The 26,996-nt window shown below is 40.6% G+C and overlaps 1 protein-coding gene across 3 annotated transcripts in view; it reads left to right on the plus strand.

The window, feature by feature from the left end:
• The window catches only part of LOC148010001 (serine/threonine-protein kinase STY46-like), a 120,018-nt gene extending 98,282 nt beyond the window's left edge, over positions 1-21,736 (plus strand). For 2 of the 3 annotated variants that reach the window (XM_087672706.1, XM_087672707.1), the window contains 2 exons: positions 20,908-21,042; positions 21,137-21,736. In XM_087672706.1, the coding sequence (XP_087528832.1) occupies positions 20,908-21,042; positions 21,137-21,202 (201 nt within the window). In that variant the 3' untranslated portion in view covers positions 21,203-21,736. The remainder of the gene's footprint in view (positions 1-20,907; positions 21,043-21,136) is intronic. The other variant, XM_087672705.1, reaches the window with a different exon arrangement.
• Positions 21,737-26,996: the final 5,260 nt, after the last annotated feature.

A 26,996-nucleotide genomic window follows, 5' to 3' on the forward strand; every position in this document is an offset into this window, starting at 1 on the left:
CATAAGAGGGTTGTAGACCATAAACCTCCACAATGGGTGGTTTGTGGCATCAAGTTTGTCCTCCTTAGTGAGGATACCAATGATGTTGCTTTGATCAGTATGCCCTTGACTTGCCATGCTATCAATAATGCACAAAAATTAGCAGCCAAATACTTCATAGCTGAAGTATAGAGTGTACTCATCAGAGTACCAAAAATCCCCACGGGATTAAGATACAAAGTACCAAATATGCCAAAATGTGCTCAATGTCACACAAGTCAGTACTGACAACCTACAAATAGCATCAATGCACTGCTGTACTACACGTGCCTTGAAATGGGTGCCCACAAAAGTAGAGTTTTTAGCAATATAATACAGAGCCTCATCAAAATTTACTGAATTTTTCCAAAATTTTATGCTGAATCTGATTGTAATAGCAATTAAATGTTGCTGTACTGCGTGTTTTCTGCCTTGGAATGTCTGTTTGGCAAAAGTCCCAAATTTCTTCACAAAATTTCAAAGAAATTGAAGAAACTTATACCTTGTAGCTTTGAATTTCTACAAAAACTCTACATTGAGATGCGTGCCAACAATAAAGAGCAGTTGGAACTTGCCTCACCCAAATTTCTCATGCAAATTGAGATGAAATTGCATAATGTCGGGTTAGTGGGTGTCAATCAGCACATTGGAGGCCAAATCGATGAAATACCCCAATTTTTGGATACGTCAGGAAGCACGTACAACATAGGGACTCTATGGTAGCTAAGTTGGTATTGGAGTGCAACATGCGAGAGCTGATGGTGGTGCAAGATGGCATAGGTGGGGTAGTAAGTGTAGGTGCCTTAGCAAGTTGTTGCTAGAGACAAGCGCAGGTGGGGCATAGGTGGGGTAGTAAGTGTAGGTGCCTTAGCAAGTTGTTGCTAGAGGCAAGCGCAGGTCGGGCAGGAGATGGTGGGTTTGAGTGCATAGGCAGTAGTAGCTGGCATTGCATAGGAGATGATGGGTTTGGGTGCATAGGCAGTAGTATTTGGCATTGCATAGTTAGTGAGGGGCAGTGCCCCAGGTGGCAATGGTGATGAGGGCTGTAATAGAGGTACAAGGCGGATTGGGTGCAGGGTTGGCATCTTGGACGTGATGTGCTGGAGACAAGTGGCATGGGCATAGTGTTGGCAGGCTTCCAGGCAGGTGTTGTAGGAGTGTGGCGGTGGACAAAATAGTGTTGCTCAGATTGGCGCAAGTGGGTATGGTGCAACTAGTGCAATTTGTCAGGCAAGTACTGGTGGCATAGGGAGCACAACTTGAGTTGGCGTTGGATGGTGGCAAGGACATATGCAGCTAAGCAGAGTTCGAGTTGGCAAGTTTACTGTTGGGTGGCATTGGATTGTAGCACGCTGGCCAAAACAACAACTGCGTAGTTAAGACAGTCTTCTCCCTCTTGCTTGGGTTGAGAGTTGGTGACAGTAGGACCTTGGGCGGAGCGGGATCGGTTGGTGATGGCTGAACGAAACCTTCATGGAAGTTATTCTAATATTGAATGTGAGATAATGAATTGGCTATGGAGGAGAGAGAAATGAGATAGTGACAATGAGCATGGTAACCGTGGAACGTGTTTCGTTGGCATCGAAACGCGAGACGACTGAAATGGCTGAAATCTCAGTCAAATGTGAAATGCCTTGAGTGAAACGTGATTTTTAAATGAAAAGAAATCATTTTTTCTTGCTTTTTTGAGATTTTTGGACACCACAAATAGGATACACATCATTTATTGATATGAAAGGATTTGCATGGTATAAATGTGTAAGTTGTAACTTGTTGTGCATAAACAAAACTATCTCATATGTATCATTTAAGTGTTTCCCTTGGGACTTACCCCAAGAAGAAACATTTTGGGGTGAAATACAATGTTTCAAGGGTGAAACGTTTCATGGTTACCTTAGTGAGTGAACTGAAGCAAGAGAGTGGAGTGTACTTGCTGAACCAAACTTAAAAGAATGAGGTTACAACCTAAGTTAGGTCAAGAGTCGATGTAGCCAATTCTCCACCAACTAACTAGAGTTAAGCTAACTAACTCTAGTCCCTAGTGTCATTGCTTTTAATGTTAAGAAAGTTGGTGTACACACACACACACACACACACACACACACACACACACACACACGTACGTGACACTTATTAAAGTGCCCACACCACATGAGTCACATGGGCACTGCGTAGAGTTGACAGATTCTAACAAATACACGAGTTTCAAAAACTTTCAACAACCGTCCACCAATCGACTAGAGTTAAGCTAACTAACTCCAATCCCTAGTCATTACTTTTAATGTTGAGACAATTGGTACACACACACACACACACACGCACACGCACACGCACACGCACACGCACAAACACAAGCGACACCTATTAAAGTGTCCACACCACATGAACCACATGGGCACTGCGTAGAATTGACAGATTCTAACAAATACATGAATTTCAAAAACTTTCAATATTGATCTTCCAAACAATTCACAATACATTGGAATGGGTTTTGGTAGGAACACCAGCATAGAAAAGCTTGAATCCATGTTATTGCAGGGTTCTTTCCGCTTCTTTATGACTCTTATATCCATCACATGCAAGACATCTCAAGCATTAGAGTATAAGGTTTGCCATGTAGCATGCTATTTGCTACATGAACAAATACCCCGAACATTCCATGTAGCTATTTTCATGATGAATAGAAGGAGATCAAGTGTGAGGTCTCAATAGCCTCTCTGTAGCTTCATTTGCCAAAACAGCAAGAACAACCTCATCCAAAAAAATTGCCAACATAGCAAAAGCATTTGTCCCATCACTACATGCTTTAGAAGTTGAGGGCTGGTCCACATTCACATTACTAGGGTGTGGGTATCTCTGGTCCCATGGTATAATTACTTTACCACATTTATCAAAGGCCAGACGCTTGGGGGAGCATGTAATGGTCCTGTTGAGCCTTGGGATTATAGGTTGCCTTGGTGCTCAAAGGTGTCATACCATCACCTTGTGATAGATTTGTCCTTATGATGCACATAGGTGCACAAGACATTCTTTGCATCCTCCAAGGATCAAGTGTTCTGAACATCATTTGACTTTTTTCCTTTTTTCGAAGGCACCTCTTGCTAGCCATGGGCAGCATTGGTGGGGGATGAAAGTAGATGTTTTCCTTTGTCCAAATTTTCTTCCACTTTGTTCTTTTAGTACATTTTGCCATGAAATGACCTAATTGTCTACAATTTAAGCAATGTCTAGCAAAGGCTCCCCATTTGAGACAGAAGTGCAACCATGAGAATTCACATGTGACCAAGTGGGATGCTTGCAAGAGATAGCCAGAGCATGCACATTCTGTTTTTGTTGATGGCTCAAGTATTGGTAGATACCAACGCTTTACCAATCCTAGCCATGACATCAAGCAAAAGAGGCCAATACACAGATGGGTAGCACTTCACTTCCATCCAAACTGGGCATTCTTACTTTAGCAGTCCTATGAAGTCCGCCATTGGCTGCCATGGAACAACATGCACTAGTTTGCAGTCATAGAACAATGGTAGCTTGCTTAAAAGCATATCAGATTGATCAGAGGATTGGAGCATGATCTCATAAAACCCCCTTTGGGCCCACAAAAATGTACTCAACACAGTCCTCTTGCACAATACTAATCAACCATGTGCTTATAGACGACATTACAGGAATTCTGGCAGTAAAAAACAGGATGACCCCTTTTTCATGAGAGGAGGAAAATGTGTGCAGCACCTTCTTTGTATCCACAGTAGTAACGAGGACATCACTTTCATCAAAGTCATGGCAATTATTATGATTATGTTGCACATACTCCCTGAGCAATGTGTCAGCAAAATCCAAAAGATGCCCCCAATCCAAGTCCTTGGATTCATCTGGTTGCCTTGCTGCTTGAGCATAGGACAAAGTGTTACTCGTCTCTGCAGCAGAATGCAATGTTTGTTTTTCTCCACAAGGCATTGCATTTGTCCCATTCACAGGGGAGGCCTCAACACACTTGGAGCACTCCACAATTTGCTCAGTATGTTAAGTATCAGAATTTGGACCCATTTCATCCTCTCTATATCCGGCCTCATGGGATCTACGGCTGCATCACTGAGAGCAGTATTTAACTCAGACATAGGGGAGCAGTCGTCTTGTTCTCAGTCTTGTCTGAGTCTACACTTCTGTCAGCTTGCAGAAGCGGGTCCATGTGTAGAGAACGGGGTAAACAGGGCTGCGGGCACAGGTCATAGGGCAGGGTACCACAGCAGTGGCAGGGACGGGTGTAGATTTGGAGAACAGTCTTCAAACTGCATGCAGAGTAAGGAGTGCAGCCAGGCCAGGCGCCCCAGGTTGTCAATTGCAAGTGCCCCATTGGGCTACAAGGTGGGCTGTATGACCTGTAGGTATGTAGTGTGGCAGGCCCCTGGCACACACCCCCCAATCCCACCACCCCACCCCCCCCCCCCCCCCCCCCCCCCCCCCCCCCCCGCCCCCGCCGTGCATGCGCATGCGTTGTGAATTGTGGGTTTGTTTTCTAGGTTGCTGTCCTTTGCTCTTTAATGTTCTGCCCTGGACTATGACTATCGCAAAAACAGGATCCAGAATAAAAGTCTTCAGTAAAGAACAGACTGCGCAGCGCACTGTGCCTATGGCATAACCCTATTTGTGCAATGCAGCATGTCGGATTCACAAGGTGTGTGTTTTCTCCCCTAGCATCCTCTCTCTCTCTTTACATATGTGTGTGTACACCTCAAATGAGAGTGAGCCTTTAAAGATTCAAGAAGAGAGAGAGAGAGAGAGAGAGAGAGAGAGAGAGAGTGGAATGATTTTACGAAAAGAAAGAGACTGGAATGATGGCGGAACTGTAGACGCGATCCCCTGCCGGCGCTTGTGCTTTCCCTGTCCAGTGGGTGTGCAAATCTGCCTCCCGCACTGCCTGAGCTCCACCATCTGTCCTGCGCAGGGTCCGTTTCTGCCTTGCTCGAGCCCTGCCCCAACACACCTGCAATCAGTTGTCGGCGAACAGTCCTGCCTTGTGACCTGATGTTTGTGTGGCGCCCTGCTTTACGTCTGAGGAAGAAGCATTGAATACCTGCATCTGAGGCACAGGGAGCTTGCTTGTGTACCTGCGACTGTTGGCTGGCTGGGAGTTCATCAGACTGCTGATCATGGTTTCCCTTTTGACCTGCGTAGATTCAGCTTATGACATCCTGTTCGTCCTGTTCTACTCTCAGGTAAGATTGAGAGTGAGTGAGAGAGATTGTGTGAAGGCTGGAACAAACTGTGTAGCAGAGTATAGATTTGCGCAGAGGACCTGAAGTACAACGGCTTGTAGAAGGTGACAGATACAATTCTGATCTGTGACAGATAGTCAGGGTTGGAATAAAGTGTGTAATAAGCATAAAGCTTGGATATGGCAAATTTCCAGTCGTCTAATGGTATCGATTGCCTTTCTAGACCAGCATATTGGGAACGGGGATGATAAAGATTTGGCAGAATCAGATGGTGGTTTGTCAGCTGAAGATTTTGGGCAGTTAATGAATGGGGATGAGATGGGTAAATGTCGCAAGATGTCGGTTGATGAACCAGCCTTGTGTGCCCTGAATTTGCCTTGGCAAAATGTTCGTGCTTCATGTTCTCAGATTGATGAGTCTCTTCTGTTTATGCTCGCCATTGCCACTAATCTTATGTCGGAATATGCTCATTCCAACGAGGGTAAAGCGACTTCTTTACTAGAAGGGGAACATGTGGTCACTGTTATGGGAACTGATGTGGTCCTATAGCAGATTGCTGCCTTTCATGAGAGGGCAGCCATCTTTTACTTTATAGGAAGGACTCCTTTGATCACTATAATTTGTGCTTGGTTGCAGTCTATGCTTGTCAGTGTGGAGGTATGTGACATTAATGTGATATTTAATGTCACATTAAGGTCATAAATATGGAATGTGACATTAAAAGTGACATTTAATGTCACATTAAGGTAAATCTAGGGGAACATGCATGAGAATGACCGTCCGGGCTCTTGGGCGCCCGAACGGGGTTAAGGAGAGCCTAGAGAGTCCAGGAATAGTAGGACTCTAGGAAGTTGATGGTTGGCAAAGGAATCCGAGTGAGAGGGCCAGCACGGATCTAGGCGTGGTTGGGAGGAGAAGAATCACTCGTGCTCAGAAGTAGTTTCATGGTTTTCTCTCTATCTTTACGAATCGATCTTACATTGGTATCAGAGCCTATGGCTCAACGATCAGATCCGTCGTCTATCAGAAATCATCAGATGTTCGTCAGATAATCAGTTGCCCGCCAGGTCGCCAACGTCTCGCAAGGCCGTGAAGGAAAAGAAAAAGTGAAACGTGCCAGGCGCCGTGAAAATGCGACGGGCCGTGAACAGAAAGAGAAGAGACGTGCCACGTCACATTAATGTGACACGTTACGTTACGGGCAGAGAAAAGATAAAGCGTGGGGTCGCGAGGACCAGACCAGGCGTGGGACCAGACCAGGCGTGGAGTCGCCAGGATCAGACGTGGGGTCATGAGAAAACGTGACTCTGTCACGACTGTTGTTGACGGGTAACTGCGACTGTTCCTGAGATGGACATGACTGCGACTGCTGTGAGAGGGACAGAAGAATGTCATATACGACTGAAGTCAGGAAATTGGATTTCCAACATGATTACTTCACTGTTCTAATCCGGGAAGATACAATCTGTTTCTTACTCTTCGAGTTTCTTTCCGAATCAACAGCCACTGCCTGCCATTAAAAATCAGGGAAGTACTTTACTTGTATGCAAATTTCTTATTTTTGCTTTCCAATTCCAGTGTATTAATGGCAGAAAAAGGGAAAGAAAGGGTAATGGAAAGTTCTAGTTCCGGGGATCAACCTATGGTAGATCCCCATGAACCAGACATACAAGAAGAACAATGGGAAGAATTTTTTGCTACGCGAGAGCAATTCGATGATCTTACTGCTCGTGTACAAACTCAGGGATTTCAAATGGAATTTTTAACTCAAACACTTACTGAAATAAAATCTCAATTAACTTTATTGTTGGAAAGAGATAAAAATAAGATAGAAATCTCAGATGTCCCATCTTCATCGAAAGATTTAGATGTGACTATGCGAGATCCTAAGGAACCCCAAACTTACCATAAATTGAGGGATAATCCAGTTTGAAAGGATATGAAACCACCTCAATTTTACGGGGAGGAAAAAGATAGGAATAAAGACACAATCTTTAATTTCCTCCAAAAATGGGAAGATTTACATAAATTAAAAAATACCCCACCACATCTCCAAGCACTGGAGGCTAGTTTAACTTTGGGACCCAAAGCATATAAGTGGTGGCGAACTTTAAAGGAGGCGAATAAAATACCTGAAACTTGGGCTCAATTTGAATCCGTCTTTTTGAAAGAATTTCTTCCTGAGAATGAAATGGAAAGAAATTGGGAAGATTGGGATTATGTCAGACAAAAGGAAAGACCCCTGCTGACATATATGGAGGAATATCGTGAGATAATCCTCAAACTGGAAGGAATAGATGAATTCCAAAAAACAAGAGGATTCATTAGGGGACTGGATAAAGCCTATAAAAAGAAAGTAAAACGGAGTTTACCTAAGACGCTGGAAGAGGCAATTAAATTTGCATTAATTTATGAAGATAGTACGCGTCCAGGTACACTCACTAGTCTCACTGATACGGAGCCTAAGTCTAAGGAATTGGAAACCTCAAAATTTGTGGGCAAATTTAAAAGAAAAATGCCATTTTTCAAGGGTAAAAAACAACCTTTTGAAAAGAAACCATATATGAGGCCAAAGTTAAGTCCTGATGACTTTGATAAGGCCAAAAAAGAAAAGTTGTGTTTTAATTGCCTATCCCCTAACCATGCTGCTTGGAATTGCCCTCAAAAGAAAAAGGGGGAAGACAAAGGAAAGGATAAGGACAAGGGCAAGGGAAAAGAAAAACAAATCCATGTAGTGCAGACCTTAGAATTAAAGGGCCATGAAAAGTATAAATCTTTAGAGGTCTTGTACATGAATGTACAACATAAGTGTTGTATGTCAACCTCTATGTGGCAGCCTACTTTTGGGCCACATGATTTACTTAGAGTACATGGATTGATAGCTGGAAAACGGGTTAGAGTCATGATTGATGACTCTGCCACACATAATTTTATAAATTATGCACTTGTCAAAAAATTGAAACTTCCCCAACAAAACAGTGAGCATCAATATGTTGTTCGTATGATGCAAGGCCAAGACAATAAAATATGGGATACAATGGTATCCAATTTGGAAATTGAGATTCAAGGATATAAAGATAAGCTTGATTTCCAAATAATGAACATGGAAAGAGCTGATATTGCTCTAGGGAGGGAGTGGCTATGGGGATTGGAACCATCCTTAAAACGTAGCTATCACCATAATACACTGGAATTTGAAAGGGATGGTAAGACTTTTGTCATTCAAGGTGAACATGAAGTATCTGATAATCCTTTGCTGTGTTCTACTGAAGTTCAGAAGCTGATAAAGAAGGAAGTTTGTGAGGTATATATGCTATGGTCTCTTCCTGTACATAATACTTTTACTTTCTGTAATATAAAGCAACAATTTTCTTATGTTTGTGAGTTGAATGTTAATAATGAATTGAATAGTTTGTTAAATGATTTTAAAGATGTGTTTCCTTCTGATTTACCAAGTGGCCTTCCACCAGATAGGGGTGATATAAATCACCCAATTGATATAAATAAGGATACACACCCAATTTCAAAACCACCGTATAGGTTAAGTGAAACACAGCATCAAGAAGTTGAAAGACAAATTAAGGATTACCTGGATAAAGGGTTTATTCAACCTAGTAATTCACCTTGGGCTTCACCAATTTTATTGGTAAAGAAAAAAGATGGTTCTATGCGACTTTGTGTTGACTATAGAGCACTTAATAAAATAACGGTGAAGAATAAATTTCCTATGCCTAGAATGGAAGATCTTTTTGATCAATTGCAAGAGGCAAAATTCTTCACAAAGATAGACTTAAGATCAGGCTATCACCAAATAAGAATTAAGGCACAAGATGTTTCCAAGACGGCATTTCGTACTAGATACGAGCATTATGATTTTTTGGTGATGCCTTTTGGCCTCACTAATGCACCAGCTACCTTTATGAAGCTGATGAATAGTGTTTTATGGCCCTATCTAGGACATTTTGTAGTAGTCTTTTTGGATGATATCTTGATCTTTAGTAAATCAAGAGAAGAACATTTGGAACACTTACAATTAGTATTCCAACTGTTAAGAACACATTCCCTTTATGCGAAGAAAACTAAATGTGAATTCTTTGCACAAGAGGTCAAATATCTAGGGCATATTATCTCGAAAGAGGGAATCAACATGGATCCAGAAAAAGTAAGGGCAATTATGGAATGGCCACCTCCAAGGAACCTCGAAGAGCTGCAGATCTTCCTAGGTTTATCTGGATTTTATCGTAGATTCATTCGAGATTATGCCAAAATAGCTGTTCCAATGACATACCAATTTAAAGGGAAAGGGTAAACTTTTAATTGGGGAACAGACCAAAATGAAAGTTTTCAAAAACTTAAGGTGGCTATTGCTACAGCTCCAGTACTATTAATAGTGGATCCCAACAAACCATTTGTGGTTGAAGCTGATGCCAGTGATAAGGCAATAGGTGCGGTCTTATTACAAGAAGGTCGACCAGTTGCTTTTGAAAGCTAGAAATTAGATCGTGCAAAACAGAATTATTCTGTTTATGAGAGGGAGCTGTATGCAATAGTACATGCAATGAAGAAATGGAGGCACTATTTGTATGGTGCCAAACTTTTGATTTTATTGGATCATGAAAGCATTAAGTGGCTTAATGATCAACCAGATTTACACGGGCGTAAAGCCAGATGGGCCGAACTCCTCTAAGAGTTCGACTATGAGATCAGATATAGAAAAGGAAAGTATAATATAGTAGCTGATGCACTCAGCAGAATGCCCATCATTAATGAATTGAGTTTTACTCAGTTCACTTCCGATTTGCTTGAATCTTTAAAAGGGAAATGCCAGGTTGATCCGGCATATTCCAACATATGGGAAGCAATAAAAAATGGGGATCCAAATGAAAGTGCTTCTATTGAGGAAGGAATATCTGAGGATGTTCAACAAGAAAATGGAGCATCAGGGGTTGCTCAAACTGGATTTAAGTGGAAGAATTTTACCATTGATAATGGTTATTTACTCTACAAAGGTAGGGTATGTGTCCCGAAAGATACAGAAATAAGGCGCCAGATACTCTTTGAGTGTCATGATACCCCTAGTGCGGAACATCCAGGAGTTAATTAGACTTATAGTCTTATTAAAAGGCAGTTCTATTGGCCTGGAATGAATAAGGACGTCCTTAACTATGTGGTCAAATGTAATAAATGCCAGGTTAATAAAGCTGAAAGATTAAAAATGGGAGGACTTCTCCATCCATTAGAAATTCCTTCGGGAAAATGGGAGAGTATCTCCATGGACTTTATTGTTGCTCTACCTAGAACACTGAGGGGGCACGACTCTGTGTGGGTGATTGTGGATAGGTTAACCAAAATGGCTAGGTTCATTCCAACTTCAAGTGATGTTAAAACACCAGAATTGGCTAGATTGTTCGTAGAGAACATATACCGATTGTATGGCCTTCCGGCAAATATAGTTTCTGATCGGGATAGAAAATTTGATAGCCATTTTTGGCGTGCGGTATTTAGGAAATTGGATACTAAACTTAGCATGAGTACGGCGGATCACCCGCAAACAGATGGGCAAACTGAAAGGGTTAACCAAATTCTTGAAGATATGCTTAGGGCATACGTAAGTAAAAGGCAAACTAATTGGGAAGAGTATTTGCCGATAGCAGAGTTTGCATATAACAGTGCCAAGCACTCTTCCACTGGATATAGTCCATTTATGTTAATGTATGGATTTCAGCCTAGAGCTCCTTTTGCAGTAGGACTGCATAAGGAAAGGGTTCAGGCAGCTAAAGATTTTTTGGAGGATATGAATAGTATGTTAAAATTTACTCAAGAAAATATTAAAAAAGCTCAAAATCGAGCTAGAGCATATGCAGATCCTCACCGAAGAGACATCTCCTTTGAAGAAGGAGAATTGGTCTATCTTAAGGTGCCTGAACAAACTAAAACTATGAAAAAGGGACACTGTCCAAAGCTTGCACCAAGGTATTGTGGTCCTTTCATAATACTTAAAAGGGTGGAAAAATTGGCTTACAAGCTCCAACTACCTACTGGTAGTAAAAATACATCCAGTTTTTCATGTAAGTAAATTAAGGAAAAAGCTGGGTGATTTGGATAATCTAATCTTAAATGATGATATTGAGGAGTTATTCTATGACCAATCTAATCCACATGAACCAGAAAAAATATTAAATGTTCGTAATAGACGAACGAGGAATACTATTTATCAAGAATATTTGGTTAAGTGGAAAGATTGTCCAGAAGAAAGCTCAACATGGGAGCGAGTAAGTACTTTAAAGAAAAGGTTTCCCGATTTACAGTTAGACCTTCCAAGTATCGTTTTCGAGGACGAAACCGATTCTTAAGGGGAAGGAAATGTGACATTAAATGTGATATTTAATGTCACATTAAGGTCATAAATATGGAATGTGACATTAAAAGTGACATTTAATGTCACATTAAGGTAAATCTAGGGGAACATGCACGAGAATGACCGTCCGGGCTCTTGGGCGCCCGAACGGGGTTAAGGGGAGCCTAGAGAGTCCAGGAATAGTAGGACTCTAGGAAGTTGACGGCTGGCAAAGGAATCCGAGTGAGAGGGCCAGCACGGATCTAGGCGTGGTTGGGAGGAGAAGAATCACTCATGCTGAGAAGTAGTTTCATGGTTTTCTCTCTGTCTTTACGAATTGATCTTACAAGGTATGTCAGGATGATGCTTCAAGGCAAGTGCATACCCCTCTTGTGGAAGAGATTTATGATGGACCAAGGGTTTTTTTTGAGGTCCTTTTCCATTCCTAGGAAGTGCGCGCTCTGTTCATGGATGGTCACTTAGTACATCTAGTTCCATGGAGGCCTATGGCGGAGTTGCAGGAGGTACTTAGGCACGCATGTACAATTTGGGTCGAGGTGGTTGATTTTCCTGCACATCTTTGGAGACTTCTACCTTTGGTCTTGAGACCTCTTGGTGAGGTGTTGGTGAAGCCTTGGTTGGCCTCCTGTAATAGGAACATGGCCTGTATGCTTTGGGATAAAGAAAAACCTCGCTTGACTAAAGTTCATTTTCAGGTTCCAGGTTTGCAAACTCTGGTTTATGAGCTGAAATGGGGTACATTTGTTGGACATTGTTTTAGATGCGGCCAATTGGGACATTTCATTTCAGAATGTGATAGAAACCATGAGGTATTGCAACGTTCTATGGATCCTAATATAGACATGCAAGACCATCATTCCCAGCATATGGTTCAACAGCCAGAAGTTGATCTTGAGCCGATTGTCCGGCATAGAGAGAGAGATTCAAGTCCTCCACTAAAGGTGGGTAGCTATGGAGGTAGGTGAGAGATTCATGGGAAAGTGGAGGGAGCCAAAATTTCAAACTAAAGTGACCCAATCAGTGGCCTAATGACTCATTACCTTGAAACCTGTAACATGCCCGCCTATCGGCTGTCCAAGCACGTTTTAGAGGTCCATCAAGAAATGATTCTAGGCGTCGCCACCCGGCACTCCCATGGAATGTTTCGGGGTTTGTCACCTAGGGTTTCTTGAGTCCTCGGGGGGGGGTCACTCATGAATATATGTATATATAATGTGAGTTCAAAATAAGGGGTTTTTAAAACACCATTTTTATATATTTTTTACATACAGAAGGGTGTCATATAAAGGGGTTACTTATAGATTGAAAAGAAAAGGGTTGTGTTTTATTCAAGAAAAATTCATAGATTAGGATATTTATAGATAGGCCATGAATGCACGTTACATAGAGAATATGTATATAGTGAACCCCCCGAGCTCGAGTTTGCCTCGTAATGATGAAAAAAGGGTTTTTGATTTTGCTTTGCGCTTTGAATCGCGTGGGAGGCTGGTGCCTCCTCGGGATATTTTATGTTCCTAGCAAGAGTAACTTCCTTCTCGTGCCTTGATTGCTAGTTTGCAAAGGGCAGATCTGGTAGATGTGATCCGAAGTGAGATGGAGAGATTACAGGTAGCCAAAGCAGTTGATGTAAAAGGAAAAGGGAAAGTGGTGGTTTAGTAGCTTTCTTTTTTGTGCTCAATCATGAGAATTTCTTTATGGAATGTGAAAGGTATTTCTTCGGGTAGTAAGTAGTATTAGTCGTGGAAAGTGGTGTTAGCTGGTAATTGGGATGTATTTTGTGCTGTGGAGCATAAACAACATGCTTTGGCAAGATCATCTTATGTATATAGGGATTATTCAATCTTTTTTAGTGGTCGTGTTCCACATAAATTTGGTGTTCTGTTGGTGTCAAATCTTCATTGCAACCATCTTTGGTTTTTGTGGACCATTGAGGCAGATTTATGATTTTGGAAATTCTATACGAGGGAGAGGTTTTATGGCTAGTGGGTGTGTATGCTCTTTTGCTGCTTGTGAACGTTGTCAGCTTTGGGATGACTTACATTGCCTTGCCATGGCTCGTCAAGGCTTAGTTATAGGTGATTTTAATGCCTGTATATCTGTGGATTAGACAACTTCACAGCACTCGGTTATGGATGGTCCTGAGTGACAGGCTTGGGACACTCTAGTAGCTATGTCTTTGAAATAGGACATGTGGCCTTGGATGCATCCCTCTCAGTTAGGATATACTTATTGTTCTCTTAAGCATCCAAACACATGGGCCAGATTGGACAGAATCTATATTTGTCAGAGTGATTCTTTCCTTCCTGCAGTCATTGATATGTGGGTGGAACGACAACATGTCTTGTTTGATCACTACCCTTTGATCTTGGAAATGACACACATACCTGTTCATGCCTATAAAGCTCTCTTGCCTCTTCGTTTCAATCAATCCTTTATGTTGTAAAATTAGTTTTTGGAATGTATTCAGCAATTAATTGATTCGTTTCGCTCCACGGTTCTATCTGAAGGGATGGAAGCTTGGGCTGTTTTTAGGGATAATGGGTGTGGGTTATCTCAACAGTATGGTATTTAGCATGCTTCCTCTTTATGCGCTGAATTGTAGCATGCACAATCTTTGTTGGCCCATTTGTTGTCTCTGTGTCAGTTGGGGGATACCATTGATGACTTGCTTACATGCATTGAATGGTTGAAAGGCAGAGTTCAATCCCTACAAGAAGAGGAATATGCTAAAATACAAATTGTTGTCTAGAGCAGAAGCTTTACACAACAATAACTATCAATCTCATCAATTCTTTGTTCGATTGCATTAGAAATACGCTTGGGAAAATATTGTGTGTTTGAAGAATGACCAAGGTATTATGGTGACAGATCTTGCATCCATCATTCAAATGTATGCCGATTTTTATAAATCATTGTTGGGCCCCCAAGAGATTCTTTTTGATGCTATTCACTCTGCCCGTAGATACATTTGTGATTTGGTTAGTAACCAGGTTCAGCTAGAATGCATTTGCCTTGAAGGAAAAGCCATGGTTGGGATGGGCTTTCCTAATGGGTTGTTTTCAGCCCATGTTGAACAGCTTAAGGATCCGTTGACTTGCCTCTGTTAGCAAGTGTGGAATTCTGGTTTCATGCCTTCAGACTGGAAGATTGTAGTCATTCGGTTATTGCCTAAGTTTCCTTCTCCAACCTCTTTGAAACAATGGAGACCCATCTTTGTTATGGGTTCTTTATACAAAATCTTCTCTGAAATCATTGCCAACAGATTGCAGAAAGTATTTCTGCATTTGGTTCATCCACGTCAATACCGTTTTATCAAGGGCCGAAATATAATGCACAATATTTTGAATGTTCAAGTGGGGATTGGCTATGCAAAAGCTTTAGACCAGTAGGTTATGGTTGAGCTTGATATTGAAAAGGCATTTGATCATATAAGCTGGTCTTTTTTGAGACAGCTAATGTTCACAATGGTTTTTGGGCCACGTATGGTTTCTCTCGTGGATACTATTAGTCAAGGGCAGTGGCTCCTATTGCACTTAATGGAGGGATCATTGATGAAATTGCCTTATCTTGGTCTCTTCGACAAGGCTGATCTCTCAATCCTTTGTTGTTTACTTTAGTCACTCACTCGATGCTTTCATTGTTGGATAAGTTGGCCGATCAAGGTGAGATTGTTGGTTTGTCTCTTCCTAGTGGGACACAAATTGTGGGTCAATCTTTGGCAGATTATGCCTTTATGTTCCTTAAAGCTGATCACTCGAATGTTAATCGGGCAATGGTTGCGTGGAATCTTTTTGCTATGGCATCGGGACTTCACCTTAATGCTCATAAATCTACACTGCTTTCTTGTACAGAAAATGATTTGTAAGCTTTGGGTTGTCATGGTATTGTGATTCCTAAGGGAAATATAACCAGACACTTGGTTTATCCTATTGGTGTGGATGTAGCTCCCTGTGTCTTGTTGGATTGGATGTCATCCCGTATTCATGATCGGTTTATGTATTGGAAATCTCAAGGTTGGCCTCTCCATGTGAGACTTAAAAGTTGCACAATGCATTATGATTAGCATGATTTCGTTTTTCTTGCCATTGCTTCCTTGGACCAAGAAGTCTCTTTTGGAATTGGTTTAGCTTATCCGATTCATGTTATGGAAAAAGAAAGGAAATTGCTTGGGCCAGGTGTGGATTTCATGGTAGCATGTGACTACACCTAAAAGGATGGGGGGAGCTGCTCTTTTGGATGTTAATTTTCATATGATTGCTTTGAGATTAGCTCTTTTGCAGGCACACTGTGTAGAGAGTCATCCCTAGACAGATATTGCAAAATTTTTTATTGAAAGGATTGGCATTTCTCATGGTAGCACGGTTATTCATGCTTCTTGGTGGCATGTGCTTAACTCCACAAGATCTATTAAGGTCTCCCGCTCCTTTCTTCCCTCTCATATAATCGCATCTTGGCAGGCAATGCTAAGTTTTGCAGTTTGGCACCCTCTTGATTTTCACAAGGAGGAGAATTCCCTGCAAGGTGAAGTACTGGCTACCTCCAGGTTGTTGGATTGGCCTGATAAAGATCTGCAGTGAGACAAGTTCAATTGGATGGTTCGTTTGGGTTTGCAGACTGTCCTTGATGGTGTCATTCCTAAGCAAGCCCGTCTTTATTCTTTTTGGCGTATTTGTCAGCATTTTCAGGTGCCTAGAGGATATCATGATCTTTGGTTGGCCATACAAGTAGACTTTTGAGGTTCTATCCTTTGTGTGCATTACATCCCTTGTCTCCCTGGCATGATTGGATGTTTGTGATTCCTGATGATTTTGAGAAATGGTCAGCTAACCAGATATATTATCAGATGGTGGAGGCCAAGAGATGGGTCACAAGTAAGGCTAATAAAGTATGGCATATTCCGGATAGCAAAAAGAAGTGGCAGGATAGATTCATCTAGCTCTGGAAATCTAAGGTTCCGTATCATGGCAAAATGTTCATGTGGAGGCTGCTTATTGGGGCTCTTCCTACTGGGGATGTATTGTGTGCTCGCAAGATCTTAGTTGGTTGATGTGTATTTTGCACTACATGTGATGAGACAGTGCTTCATCTCTTTGTCTCCTGCCCTATTGCGAGACAAATTTGGAGTTTTGTTTCCCATGTGTGCTTTTCTGTGACTCAACACCGGCTATCAGCTTGTTCGTGGATTATGGGAAAGATGACTTCTATGACATCTTTGCCCTTAGATTATACCTGCCTTTTCCATTTCCTTAGATGGATAGCCTTGTGGCATATTTGGCGTACCCGGAATGCCTTAATTTTTGATTCGGTATCGGGCATTCGTGGTCATGTGGCCCGTATTTGTGGTTTAGTGTTGTGGCAGATCTCTTCTATGTTTTCTGCTGATTTGGTTCTTTTTGACGTCGCTGCTCCCTGGCTGGACATTGTTCGCTCAACACCAGTTGTTCTTTTTGTGTGACTTTTATGTGTTAGAGTTTTCGTAGACTTTCCTTCATGTCTGTTATTTCTATGCTGACCTGATGGTCTGATGTAAATATTTACTACTTAATTCAATTATCTTCACAAAGAGAGAGAGAGTCACAGGATGTCGACTGTATTGGGTTTGTGTTGCTTGGCACTGTTCCCCTAATCTGTGTGCCAGTTCTTGAGTTCGTGTGGGCCTGGGACCTGCCACGCTGCCTCGCTGCCTCTTCAGCCCACCTGTGGTTTGCTTAGCAGCATGCAGGAACAGCCGGTTCCTCTGCATCACCTAATCTGCGTACCAGTTCTTGAGTTTGTGTGGGCCTGGGACCTGCCACGTTGCCTGCTGCCTCTTCAGCCTGCCTGTGGTCTGCTGAGCGGTGTGCAGGAACAGCCTGTTCCTCTGGATCACCTGCCAACCTGCCTTAGGGTGTCCCTTGCGCCCTTGTGCCCTTGCCTTGTTCGTGGAGTCTCCAATTGCTGTTGACTGCGTGCTCGGCTTGGCTTGGAGCTTGCAACCCTAGTTCAGCTGCAACCTTCAGACCTGCTACGACTTGTAGAGGACCCATCTTCAGGACTGTACCAGCAGCACTCACAAAGGTTGGCCTTTTTTCATGGTTAATATGTAGGCATCAAGTGGTATTGATGTGGATTTTCTTGACTAGCATATTGGGCATGGGGATGAGAAAGAATTGGTTGAGTCGGATGGTGACTCTTTGGCTGAGGATTCTGGTCAGTTGGAAGGGTATGAGATGGGGAAACGCCGTAAGATGATGGTTGATGAACGGATTTTGTGTGCTTTGGATTTGCCTCAGCAAGGTGTTTGTGTTTCTTTCTCACATGCTGATGAGTCTTTCTAGTTCATGCTTGCCACTGCCAACAATCTTTTGTTTGATTATGTTCATGCTAATGAGGGTAAAGCGAGCTCTTTACCGAAAGGGGATCATGTGGTTGCTGTCATGGGAACTGACCTAGTTTTACAGTAGATTGTTGCCTTTCATGAGAGGGCAAGCTTCCTTGAATTTATGGGCAAGGCTACTTTGATTGCTCGGATTCACGTTTGGCTATAGTCCAGGCTTGTGAGTGATGATGCAGGTCATGATGATGTTCTTGGGCAAGTGCAGGGTCCTCTCGCAAAAGAGATTTATGATGGACTAAAGGGGTTTTTTGAGGTCCTTTTTCATGCTCCAGATGTGTGTTCTTGAATAATGCAATGTATTCCTTTGTTTTTGGATGGTTAGCTAGTGCATATGATCCCATGGAGGCCTATTGCTGAGTTTTAGGAGATTCTTAGGTAGGCATGCCCAATCTAGGTGGAGGTAGTTAATTTTCTTGCACATCTTTGGAGACTTCTTCCTTTGGTTTTGAGATCCCTTGGGGAGGTGTTGGTGGAGCCCCGTTTGGCCTTCCGTAATAGGTCTCCGTGCATTTTGGTGTAGCCTGATAACTTGCAAGGTTGGAAAGAAGTAGCAATATGCCAAGCTGTCTCATCCTCTACACTTTTGACCTATGGGAATTTGTTGCCATTCCCTCATTTCTGACCTACTGTGAATCCCCTATTGTAGCTTGTCTAGTGTGTGATGACCTTCTAGTGGTGGGAGTTAAATAATATGCACAGGTTGAGGCTCAAATGATGTGGTGAAGCATATGGATAAGCATGAGATGGAGAGAGATAGGATGTGAATAAGATATAGAGGTGATAAAGCATTGCAACACCTAGATTGTGTATGGATTTAACTTGCTCTAGATACCATGCAGAAATTTTGGACGGAGACATAGAGGACCATTCATGATATAGAAAAGCTTGATAGGATTGCATTAGTTGGTGCCTCATTTATAGGCAGATGGATACACGTAGTACATTTCATGTGGACACTTTTTTGGTTCCAACACATCCATTCCTATCCATCCACATGTCTGTCCACTCTCTTGGACCTAGTTCCGATACAGGAGCATCAAATATGTTAATAGGGTGGACACACCACCTTTCCCAAACTTTTTGCACTACTTTAGAGTGCTCTCACAAGTTTTCAGGAAAATCTACCACCTCAATGATGCCAGATGTGAAATGCTTATAGTGCAAAGTATAAGACCATGGGAAAACATGAATAAATTGGGTCCCCTACAACAAAGGTGATTTCTCCAACAAAAGCTGTTTGGATTGACTGTTAGTGAGCAGTACATTATAAAACCCACAAGCAGCTAAACGAACACCTTGCACAAAAGAGCCTCGAGAATCTTCTATGGGTACATGATGGGGGGCAGCTTATTTGCTTAAAGTAAAGTTGGGGATTGAGCAGTCCATTTAGCTTGACTTTTGAGGAAATCTGCATTGTAATTTGTGCCTTTTTCCATCAGAAGATGCAGTTGCTTGTCATTATTTGACATTTTATCTCGACAACTGTACCCTTGCAACTCTAGGAACATATTGCAGATGGTGCAAAACTAAATCGGTAGGCAAGGTATTCACATCAGGCTGAAATGGGGCTAGCCTGCATCCATAGAAACTGGCTAGAAGGGTTATTGAGAACCCCGCCACACACCTTTCCTCTAGGGCACATGGGCATGTGTAAAGAGAGTATTCATTGGAGTGTCATCTTTGATGAGCCATTAGGTATTCGAGAACCCATTAAAGCCTAAAATTTGCACAAGCTAGGTATCAAATACACTGAACATGTTGTTGATGCACAGGGGCAACTGCTTTCTTTTCCAAACGCATGCCATGCCTATGCTCAACAGTTATGTTACATGTTCAATTGTTAATGCTATGTGTACATAATCAATCAACTTGTAAATATGGAGCAGCATCTAACCCTTCAAATCTCCTTACATCAAGTAGTTTGTCATCTTGGAAAAGTTGGTGTACAAAATCCTTTGCATGGCATACAGTAATCAGAGTGCAAAACAGATCTTCCAAGGTATTATTGAGCTGAATCTACATCATACAACCCAAAATACGATACTTTGCATGATGACCTTCTGATCAGACTCGTTGGTATTAAGTAATTGCAATCTAGATAACTTTTCATACTGCCAAAATATGATATTTTTGAGTTTTCATCACCCATTGTTTCCATAATTTGTGGAGTTAGTACCTTCTGATTAGTCTATTGTGCGTACACGATTCCAACATAATTGTTAAATAAATTTTGTACTCTGGTACAGAACATGGGGAGTAGGATGAATAACACCAAATAGTATATCCTTAAAGCCTTTAGCTACCATTTTATAAGCAAATATTGGCCACCGTTCTGCAATCTATCACACGTCTGCTTTTTTAAAGGTTGATTTGACCATCCCTTCTTTCCAGTTCTTAAGAAAAACTTATATTTGCCAACCTTGATTGATTATAAGAAGTATTTGGTCTTTAAATAGATCCCAAAAGCAAGGGGAAGCATTTGTATGTACACCATGTACCCTGCACTGTTGGCATAATTTTGCTAAGTAATTTCCTAGATCTCCTAAAGCAGAAGAGAAAAAGCTGTTTCTAGTGAACGTGTTCAAGCACCCGTCTTAGTTAGCTTCAAATACAAATTTTATTGTGAAAGAATCTCTCAACTGTGATTGTGTTCTTGCTTTACTGATATCAAGCCTGTGAAATAAGTTGATTCAAATTTGATTTCTTTGTGAAAAAGTCTCTCAACTCCGATTGTGTGCTTGCCTTACTTATATCAAGCCTGTGAAATAAGTTGATTCAAATTTGATTTCTTTGTGAAAGAATCTTGCAACTCCGATTGTGTGATTGCCTTACTGGCATCAAGCCTATGAAATAAGTTGATTCATGTGACTAATAATGAATAACAGCCAACATTGTTATCTTTTGGATGGGGTCAAGTCATTTGTTTCAATATGTACCAGGGTTTACGGCCAAAAGTTCCTGAAGAAACACATAAAGAGCTGTCTGCACTGATTGAGAGGTGCTGGCAAGCAGAGCCTTCAGACCGGCCAGATTTCTGTGATATTGCCATTGTCCTTCAGAATTTACTAACAGAGGTCCCATTTCTAGAACCTTGAATTGAGTTAGAAAAACTTTTCAGGTTCGGTTTGAAACATGTGCCTTACATGATTGCAAGATGTGGTTGTGCAGGTTGGTGAAACTGAGTCTAAGCCAAGAGAAAGAAGACAAATGGGTAGTGTCAAAAGGTCCACTTGAATGCTTTGACTGGTATGCTAGTAAGAAAGGCTATTGTGTTTACCCTTCTTGGCTCCTTGCACTTTTCGGTCAGGAGTTTGTGGGTGAGGGATTTCGTTGTAGATTACAGGAGGTTGTTTGAGGTTGCGAAGTGATTCGAACTGATGCAATTGTAATCTAGAGCGGATATTCGTGAGACCATAGCTTGGTTTCAGTTCTGTGAAAAATTCTTCAATGTCCACAGGCACAAAAGTGCTTTGGATTGTTGATCTTATTTTTAAGGTGCCAGTAAGTGGAATCAAATGTACGGGTTCTGTGCATTGAAACTAGTTTGTGCAAGAGTAACATTGTGTAGCCAGATTTTCTAGCCTTAGAAGCCTAGACTTTAGGTTCCTTAAGGATCAGGACCTGTAACATAACCTAAATATAGGCAACAAAAATATTGTAATAGTTTCTAACAATTGAAAGAATGCACCTTTTAACCAGTGAAAGCAAATCCTTTTGCCCAACAGTTTTATTGATTTAAGGAATGTAAGCCTTGATGGACCTTAACTTTTACCAGCATGTTTGACATACACCTAATGATCCTGGGACAAAGGCTTTAAGAATTCATTCTTAGAAGTACGAATTATAAGTTGAAAAGTGCAAACCTTCTTTTGAGTCGTCTACCTAGGTTTTACTAAGAATCAAGACTTTCGAAGTTCATCTTGGGTATTTACATGCATTGTAAGTGTACTATGAAGATTGTGGTGGCGTTTAAAGTCCTTGTAATAGCTTGAACGAAAGATCAATGCTTGTTAGAAAAACACGGAAACATGATTAGGGGTTTGAATTGGATTGGATTCTCCATGGTTGTCGGCCATAGTAGTCTAGAAGTTACATTTAGGCAGCACCTCCACTTGGATCAACCATTGACATTTCATCTCAAAATTGTTCCAGACACTCAGGGAGCACCTCCACCTAGATTGACTTGACAATTCCTCCAGGAATTCTTCTTGAGGTTGTGGGCTAGAGACTATAGAAGAGGAGGAAAGTTGCACTAGAGAATTGTAATGGGTTGCTCAATGAAGAATGATGTTTGTTGTCAAGCCTCTTTATTAATTTAGAACTTATTAACCCTTCTACATCTACATTGCAACTTTGTTTGTAGATTATTACTTGAGATTGATGTTTAAAGGAAGTATACATAGTTTCTTATGAACTTTGGCATGCGACTATGAAACTTTGGGCTATTGAGATATGTGGCCGTTGAATCAAAGGTCACATAGTACGAATATGAATATCCAATTTCCAAGGTGATTGGGCCAAAAGTAGTATCATTTTCAATTTATATTTTTCTATTATAAATGAGTTTGCTCCCATGGTTTTGGGATATTCTTGTTCCATCTATTACGTCATTGATTTTATTCCTCAGTTTCTTGCTAGACCAAAATAATAAGCCAATGGTATTGTATCCAATCGCTACGAGTGGGTTGAGCTTAATGGGCGCATGGGTTTCACATTTCAACCTCAATCGGACAATCAAAAGAACCATGTGTGATTCCACCACATATGGAACACAACCTAAACTAGTATGTCTATAGGATAAAAGGGCTAATGGGGCAAGTGGAGAACTTGATTATCGTGTATGTGTAGGGTAGAGGGCCAATGGTGCGATAGCCAAATTTGATGTGCATCGCTTCACTCACTTAAAGAAGTTAAGTTTGTAGAAGGCCAATGGTGTGAGTCAAACTTGATGTGTGTTGCCTCAGTTGAAGCCAAATTTGTTGAGCTTGCATGGTCAATGGGGGTCAACAATTTTCTTGTTGCAATGTGAATCGTGGCCTACATTGGTATGGTTGTGCAGATATGATAGAATGGTGCTAAAACTTGCAGTAATGATTAAAGAGATTAGGCCTCCCTTGTGCATGCATCAGATTTACATGCAAAGTGACACATGCCTAGGCCCTACTATTAATACGAAATCGTAGCTTGGCCCCTTTACTTGAGCTACTTTGAGAGAGAGGGAGAGAGAGACCTTCACAAAATTAGGTTGATACATGCAACCCTATTTAGTTTATTGGATTTTGTTTGCCAGACAATTTGAGGTGGTTGGTGGTAATTACACCTATCATTTTAGGGGGTCCTTGCTTGAGGGAGGAATACGGTAGGGAGAAGAGGGCTCCGAAACCTCACCATTGTATTTCACAATCTCTCGTAAATATTTTTAATGAGTATTTAAGTCTTTATCTAGTTCTTTTGTAAATCCTCTTCACAGGCATTCACGAGGACACGTGTTTCTTCTCTATTTACCCAAAGTTGGATGATGATACACATCATGAGGGAAATGTAGCTATATTTTATTTCTTGCAAATAATAATTGTGCAACAATGCGACCCATGTCTCTTACGTGACTCCTTTGGGTGGAACCATACACCTTTGGGTAGCCCTGTTTGTAGATGCGCTTCATGGTGAAGTGAAAACATGATACAAGGGATCGTTCTCCTACTCTACACTCATTCCATCTGAAGTAGTAGGGCTATGGCCGTCATTTACCTTGTTAGAAGCAGGATATACTATTGTGTATGCTAATTGAGTGGTAGAAGTGTAAAAGGCTTCCTCCTCTTGTTGCCATTTCTTCCTCTTTTCTCTTTAAAGTAAGTAGGCCAAATGGTCGATCGTTTTTTAATTATTCATGGGGAACCTATTCTACAACATTTGCTCCATAGTTTTCTCTTAGGGATGTATCCCTTGACATTCAAAAGGGGGGAATATCTCTTATTGAGAACTCAATGTATCTCTTTTAATGTATGATATTAATCCTATTGAATTCAATTTGTTCTTAACCATATATGGGCAAAATAAAACCTCTTTTTAAAGTAAGAGTTAGATGAACAACACTCGGTAACACTTGCAACTCTTTGAAGCTAATCAGATTTGGCTAGAAACTTCTTGTACGACATGAGATGTATTGATAAATGGTATGTTTCAATGTACTCTTTTTGAGACAAGTAGAGAATCTTGTTATCTCTATCTTGTGATTCTAACCTTATGAAAATTTGTTGTCAAGAAAAGGACTGAGAGGAGAGGGAAAGGAGTGTAGAAGAGAGAAAAACTAGAAGGATAGGAGAGGAAACAAAAAAGCCATGAAAGCTGTGAACAAGGACGTGAGATACGAGTAATTATGTTATTTGTAAAAGAAATGAAAATTACATCTCACATACTTTATACTTGTATCATTGTGACAAGGTATTATTAATAAAATCTCTTAAATAATACGTCTTTTTATCTTCTTATCATACATTCCTTCTTGAAGGTTTTTGCCCATAAAAACAAAATTACAATGGTTGAAAAGAATGAGTAGAACATAGCACTATGGTTCTAGTTATACAAATGATAAAAAATGAACGAGAAAAAAATTCTTTTGATTAAAATGAAGACATAAAGAGAAGCCTCACTCATATACACAATTTGGATATATTTAAAATAGAGTTTGAGCCTTTAAATATTCAAGAAAAAGTCCATGTAGTGAACATACAACTTGTTGGAAGAATAGGCCCTAAATGAAAACTGTCATAACTCTTGATAGAATAATCCAAATGGGGTGTGTGAGATATCTAAATGAGGCTATCAAAGAGTACTTTGACTTTGTATAGTTTTTTTTTTTTGAAAATTAGGTAGAGTAAATTTTTTTCTAAAACCGATTGATGTCTAGGTCATGTCTATACCATAACTAGCTCATTTTTTGTAGCCATACGTCAGCCACTAACACATCTTATAAGTTTGGAACCTCATCCAAAATAAAATCGGGCCTCTAAGAAGCTTTCTCTAGTGGCAAATCTTTCCAATTGATCAAGCACTCAATGATAGATCAAGAGCAAAGCTTCTTCTAATGTTGGCCTATGAATGCCTTAAATAAGATATTTGTCATCAATAGGAGGTAGCTCATTAATTGTATCCACTTGGGTGCCATAAATTTTTTTGAGTTGAATGACATGAAACATATTATGTATCTTAGTGGAAGAGAGCAATTCTAGTCTAAATACCAAGTCTTCAAAATACACATCAAGTTCTTGTAGGGTCCATAAAACCTGTGAGCAAGTTTGTTATTGGAGCTATCCTTCAATGTAAAGTATTAAGACTTGGGTACTTTCAACAAAAGATTGTGGATAAGGACACTTTGTAACCATTTATAGTCTCAAAGGTTGAAACTCCAATACTCGCATGGGTAGAGTTATTATAAGCAAAAGCAACCAAATGCAACCAAGAATTTCATATACAGTGCACATCATGACAAAAATGACGAAGGTAAGTCTCCAACCACTTATTTACTCTTTTTATCTAGCCATCAATTTGTTGATGATAGATAGTAGAAGAAGGAGCCAACTTAGTACCTATGGAGCGGAATACTGCCTGCCACAAGTTACTCATGAGCTTTGTATCTCTATCATGTACAATTTCCTGCGTAATTCATGAAGTCTAAATATATGTTTCATGAATTGACTAGCCACGTGTGAGATAATGAACTTTATCTTTGTGGGAATTAAATGGGCTAACTTGGTAAGTATATCCACTGCCACATAAACGATATTCTATCCCTTATTGGTTGTAGATAAACTAGTAAGGAAATCCATGGTTATATGCATCCATTTTTTTTAAAGGATAGACAAAGGCTCCAATAAACCACTTGGCTTATGAGTGATGTCTCTATTCTACTAGCATGGCATGTACCTCATGACATAATCCTTTATATCTTTCCACAATTTTCTCCGATGAAAGCTTTCGATAATTTTACCATAGGTTTTAAACACTCCAAAATGTCCGGTTATATGTGAAAAATGTAACTCTTGTATAATTTTCAGCCTAAAGGGAGAAGTACAGGGAATAACAATCTTGCCATTAAGCTAGATGAGACCATTCTTAAGCTAAAATGTGAGTTTTCCTCCATCAAGCCTTATTATAATTTCTTAAAAAATATGGATGAGCTCATCATCAAGAAGGTAGGCCTCTTATAGCTCTTCAATCCAATCATTGTGTAGCTCAGACCTAGCTAAAACCTTACGTGTCCACATTTCTGAAAGAGAATTAGCTACTACATTATCCTTGCCATGTGTATGGATGATATCAAATTTATACTTCTATAGGGTAGCCACCGACATGCGCTGCTTAAGAATGAGATTTGACTGGGTAAGGAAGTACTTTAGGACTCTATGATCACTTTGAACTTCGAACTGGTTGCCTTACAAATAATGGTGCCACTTCTTTATTGTAGGAAGAATAGCTAATATCTCTTAGTCATAGACATTTGTAGCCATCTCTTTATTTGTGAGCTTGAAAATCTTAAAGGCAATGACTCCATACTCTTGTAACAATACAACCCCTATGCCATAGCCATTGGCATTACATTGTATGGTAAACTCTTTAGAGAAATCTAAACATACCAAAATAGAAGTAGAAGTAAGAAGTTCCTTTAATTGGTTGAAGTTACTAGCTGCAACAATATCCCAAAAGAAAGCTTACTTCCTCTGTCAGTTAAAGGAGCTGCTACAATCACATAATGCTTTGTAAACCTGTGGCGCAGAATGATGATAGGCCAAGAGATCCTCTAAGAGAAGTAGTAGTGGTAGGTATTGACCAATGTTTGACACAGTGCACCTTCTTAGGATCATCATAATCCCTTTCTCACTAATAATGAAGCCTAAGTACTCCATCTCCATCCTCATGAACAAACACTTTTTCTCCTTAGCAAAGAGTGTATGGTGTCTCAACACATCAAAAACCTTTCTCATATTAGACAAATGGTTTTCAATGTCTTGTTCTAAATGAGTATGCCATC

This window comes from Lygodium microphyllum, chromosome 30 (assembly GCF_053477565.2).
Source record: "Lygodium microphyllum isolate KBCC chromosome 30, Lygodium_microphyllum_v1.1.10, whole genome shotgun sequence".
Lineage (NCBI taxonomy): Eukaryota > Viridiplantae > Streptophyta > Polypodiopsida > Schizaeales > Lygodiaceae > Lygodium > Lygodium microphyllum.